This window comes from Montipora foliosa, chromosome 14 (assembly GCF_036669935.1).
Source record: "Montipora foliosa isolate CH-2021 chromosome 14, ASM3666993v2, whole genome shotgun sequence".
In the NCBI taxonomy this organism is placed as follows: Eukaryota; Metazoa; Cnidaria; class Anthozoa; order Scleractinia; family Acroporidae; genus Montipora; species Montipora foliosa.
In genome coordinates this window covers 3915534-3920533 of record NC_090882.1, presented here as the reverse complement: position 1 = coordinate 3920533, position 5000 = coordinate 3915534, and the positions used below count along the sequence as shown (strand labels likewise).

At 39.4% G+C, this 5000-nt stretch overlaps 2 protein-coding genes and 1 long non-coding RNA gene across 3 annotated transcripts in view; 2 read left to right on the top strand and 1 right to left on the bottom strand.

Annotated features, from left to right (window-relative positions):
* Positions 1 to 1094, top strand: part of LOC137985529 (uncharacterized) — a 1569-nt gene extending 475 nt beyond the window's left edge. The window contains exon 1 of the mRNA XM_068833149.1: positions 1 to 1094. This exon is cut by the window's left edge and continues 475 nt beyond it. Coding sequence (XP_068689250.1) covers positions 1 to 1094 — 1094 coding nt within the window.
* A 2123-nt stretch (positions 1095 to 3217) lies between these two features.
* Positions 3218 to 5000, bottom strand: part of LOC137985341 (uncharacterized) — a 28089-nt gene continuing 26306 nt past the window's right edge. Inside the window, exons 7-8 of the mRNA XM_068832927.1 lie at positions 4461 to 4613; positions 3218 to 3553 (exon numbers count right to left, since the gene is read on the bottom strand). Coding sequence (XP_068689028.1) covers positions 3393 to 3553; positions 4461 to 4613 — 314 coding nt within the window. The 3' untranslated portion in view covers positions 3218 to 3392. The remainder of the gene's footprint in view (positions 3554 to 4460; positions 4614 to 5000) is intronic.
* Positions 3479 to 5000, top strand: part of LOC137985342 (uncharacterized) — a 9040-nt gene continuing 7518 nt past the window's right edge. Inside the window, exon 1 of the long non-coding RNA XR_011119286.1 lies at positions 3479 to 3607. This is a non-coding gene — a long non-coding RNA (uncharacterized lncRNA). The remainder of the gene's footprint in view (positions 3608 to 5000) is intronic.

The following is a 5000-nucleotide window of genomic DNA, read 5'->3' as shown; positions in this document are numbered from 1 at the left end:
AAAGCCAGATTATGTTTTTGCTGACGTTTGTACTGACGAACAGTTATTTTACGTTCGAAGGCATGCATTATCATCAAGTATTTGGCTGTGGGATGGGATCACCGGTTAGTGCCGCCATTGCAGAATTGGTGATGCAAGAAGTTGAAAAAATCGCTCTCAACACGTCAAATGTCAAACCACGGTGGTGGAAACGATACGTGGATGATTCGAGTGCTTGTTTGAAGACTAAAGACATCCAAGTTTTCCGCGACCATTTCAACTCGAGCAACCCAAACATACAGTTTACGGTGGAACTTCCATCAGTCTCATCTCAAAACCACCAAACCATCGCATTTCTTGACACACACAGCACAGTAGAAAGACCGGGAAACATTACTGTTAGCGTACATCGCAAAGCAACTCATACCAACAAGTACCTGGATTTCGCGTCTCGTAGCCCCGCCCAGAGCAAACGTGCGGTTGTTAAATGCCTGATAGACCGCGCAGAAACCATCTCATCCAATGACACAGAAAAAGATCGAGAACGACGACAAGTCATTAATGACTTAAAAATTAATGGTTATACAGATAAATTCGTTGAGAAATGTCGGGCCCCCAGACCACCGGCTGCAATCCAAATACAGGATACAGATACGCGGCCAAAAACTTTTGCTACCTTGCCATACGTAAAGGGCGTTTCAGAACAAGTCAGAAATGTGCTTAACAAAGCGAACATAAAAACTGCTTTCGAGCCTATAAAAACACTCGCCCATTATTTTAGGAAACCAAAAGAAACGAAAACAAAAGGCATTGTGTACAAGGTTAAATGCCGATCGTGTGATTTCACATACATTGGGGAAACAAAGAGATCATGGAATTCGCGTGGCGGGGAGCATAAACCAGGAACTAATAATAGCAAAGAGTCGGCAATAAAAGATCACGCCGAAATCACTGACCATGACATTGACCCTAGCTATGTGGAAATTCTAGAAAAGAATGTCAATAATTGGCACAAAAGAATCTTTTTGGAATCATGGCACTCCACAATAGACAAAAAGGCGATAAACGAGCGGAAGCCATTCCCTTCTGTCTATAAGACATTATTGAAGCCCTAGGGGGTAAAGTAACTTCTTATTTTAGTTTTAGCATATTACTCTCAAACAGCATATTTTAGTTACTCTGATGAAGACCGCAGTTGCAGTCGAAAATTCAGTTTTTTAATAGTTTTTTATCTAGATCAGTTTCAACGTTTTTTATAAACACCTTTTATCGTGCAGAATATCACTTAAATGTGAATGCTACATTTTAGGGTGGCTCAAACCAGTTTTGAACACTTTCAAGAGACCTTGTTATTAGATGGATTGACACTACAACACTTAATCACGTAACAGGAATGTTATGGTACCAACTAAAACATCAATTATTGCTTCACGATGCAGTGACGTAAAAAGTTACCATGGAAAAAGGAAAGCCTTGTAAAAACACCCTATATTTTGGCTTTACTTGCACGTATCTGAAAAACGAACTCGGTGACCCTAATTTTTTATTCCACAAAAGTAATCAGCAGGCCATGATGAAACTCTCTGCAAAGTTTAAAGAACTTTTGTGGAGCCGATTCAGAGCTACCTGAAATTTTCAATTATTTGAGGTGGCTCTGAATCCGCTCCACAGAATTTTTTTAAACTTTGCAGAAAGTTTCATTCTGTAAAGCTAATTACATTTCAGATGGCTCAAGCTAGTTTTAACTCATTGAAGGAGACACTCTCTTTAGAATGGTGACGCTACAACACTGTATCACGTAACAACAATCTTATGGAACCATGTGAAACACCGATTATTTCCAAACGAGATGCGATCCTTATTGTGATGTAATAAGTTACCTTGGCAACGGGAAAGCCCAGGAAAAACACCCTTTATTTTGGCTTTAGTTGCTCATATCTCAAAACGAACTCGGTGAGCCCCCTTTTTTTATTGCTGGAAAGTGATTAGTACCCTGGATGCCAGAGGTTTTTTCTCTCTTAAAGCGAGGGAATAGCGAGTCGCGAAGCGGCGAGAAAAACGTCTGGTAAAGGCGGTTGAGAACCTCACTTCCATGCCCCATTTGATTCACATCGAAAAAACCCAGTAAACTGGTACGGGACATAACCTACCAATCAGCATCTTTGGTTCCCACGGTACATTCGTCTCATTTTCTTCGATGACAAATTCAAAAATTCAGTCTTCCGTATAAAACTTCTATGTCGAATATCAAAATAAAAACTCAAATTTGAAATTTGGATGCCAAATTTCGAAGGGGAATTTTGGCGGACATGTACAAAAAACAAAAAAATGTAGAACCCACTGAACTTTTTCTGCCTTCAAAGCCTCGATTTCCGGAACTTTGCAGGTTTCGATTATGGCCACAGTGGGCACGACAAATCTTGTTGACAGCAATTAAAAACCTGTTTGAACTACTTTCTGTTGCTTTCTGTTGAGTACTCGTTAGAACTGACAAGTTCCTGGAACCAATCGAATTGCTAGGGTCAAAATCTGACTCTGGGAATATGAAAAGGCATTCCATTGGCCGGGCTTCTAAAAGAACTCAACGGCCTGTACCAGAGGTTTTTTCTCGCCGTCGCTCTGAGAAAAACCTCTGGCAGCCAGGGTAAGTGATTAGATGGCCAACGTGAAAATTCCTGCAAAGTTTTAAAAAATTCTGTGAAGCGGAATCAGAGCCACCTTACAGATTTAAGGTGGGCTGAACGCACGATCGTTATCCCACGCGTGATTCCGCGCAATATGGTTACTGATACCACCGAGGCGCGGTTAGGGAAATCTTTGTCTACATTCTAACCTCATTAGCATAAGTTCATCGTTTTCTAACCTATCAGCCAAACTATCAGTACTGAATATTAAAAGTACATTGCATAATTAGCTTCCTCTGAGACTTGCAATTTACCAGATAAATCTCTGAGTAAATCGAAATTTTACAACGAATGTATGGACTGATTAGCGCTTTTGCCACCCAAGAATGTATTAGTTTTCGATGGATAATAACTTGCTCGTTTATCAAAGCAAAAGGCTTAAAATTGAAAGTCAATTTGACAATACGGTGATGCCTTCTGTCAGCAAACTCTTATGTTCATGAGACAAAACGTAAACAATGCAATGACGTCAGCAAAGATTCGCTTATCATGCCCCCAAAACGCAATAAGTTGCGTTGCAGTATTAATGCTCAGTTTATAGCCTTCCACACAGTTATTTGCTCATGAATTCTTTATTTATTTATTATTATTATTTTCTTCATTAAAACGTACTGAACTAATCCTATGGCACAAAACAAAACCGGGGAAAAATTAGGTTAAAACAGAATTGCAGTTGGACATGTAGTGGTTCAGTCTTCAGTGCCAGCCTTACGTTGTGTGTCGTAAGACTTAGTTTAAAAAGTGGGGCTTGCGTCCATTAAACTCCTCTTCTCTCGTACGTTTCAGCTTGTGTGCAGTGGAAGCTGTTTCATCCGGGACATCAAAAAACCCCGCTTCTTTGTCAGATGCATCCGGGACTTTCTCTTCCTCGTCAAGTAAAGGACCAATATCTGCAACGAGAGGGTGACAAAGAGTGGACAAGAAAGAGTTATTATCACGACAAGGTATTGGGCTAATACAGCCGTTTTACTTGACTGTCGAAAGTTATTCCAGGTTGATTGGTTTTACAATACTTGGCTGACTGTTTGGCCTTCAAACTTTCACGTCACTTTCGCTGACTTCAGTTCCGCTTTAGCGCCGGTTGCATGCATTTTTTGTGCAACTACTTCCTTTGATTATATTGTTTTAGGCTGTACGGCAGTACAATGAAATCCTCTTTTAAACGTATTGTGCCGTCAAGTAATCCCTCTCCCAATCCGGCACAGCTAAGGAATACGAAATGTGTCTGGTTCAAGAAATGAAAGATGAAATAGGACTGTCTTTTGGAGGTTGCGGATTTTTGAGTCGTGGGCCAAACCTGTAGAATGTATGACCAGTCAAATGAAAGTTATTAACAATACTTTTCTTGAGGCTATTCATCATGTTGAAGAAGGTTCAGCTTAAAGCGTAATAATTTAAATAAAAGCAAAGCAACAGTATTTTCTCTTAGTACTGTATTTAAGATTGCAGATTCCTAGGATCAAAAGTCTACCTTCTCTTAGTCCAGTACAGGAATCTGCAATCTTAAATACAGTACTAAGAGAAAATACTGTGCTTTGCTTTTATTTAAATGATGACACTTTAAGCCTGTCTTTTATCTTTATATTTGTGCCTCCCTGAATCGACTTTTTTCTTTATAAATACATTTTTTATTGTGCCTCCTAGCTAAATTTGCTTCTTAGTTATTTTCTAGGGGCATTGACGTACCTTTCTTAAGTTTCTTACTTATTTCATGTATCTTATCTTTATTTACGTGTGGTACAAATAAACTATTTGTTGTTGTTTTCTTACGTGTAAGTCTGTCTATTTCATACTTACTTAAATCAACAACATTGTAGACAAAATTCGAGTCAACTCCTCCAGCGCAATTGTTTCCGTTACAGGCCTGACTGTAGTCACGGAAGCATTTGTTAGGTGTCGATCCGTGCAAGTCGAACCGCAGGTGGGCGTCTTGAGCGGTCCAGCATTCACCTGTTGGCGACAAGTAATAAATTGGTGATTGGTATACCCAGGAGCTCATCAAATGAAACCTCTATCTCCACCAATTCCTTGAGTCAACCCTTTCCAAGTAAATTTATTTTTAGAAAAAGGTTTCTCCCGCGAAAGGTATCATGACATTTCTCTTGACGCTGAGATAGCTTTGTTTTGATTGGTTTTTACAACAGTGGGCGGGCTGAATCTCATGGGAGTTGTTCTATAAATAACTTTACAATGACTGCAAAATTTTCGCGCGCTCATTGGCTAATTTTTATAGTCAATAAGCGGACAAACATAATTTTTTTTTAATTTATGCGATATTGACGAGATATTGCTCGCGGCAGATTGAATGAAATTGAAGTTTCTCGCATTATATAATTT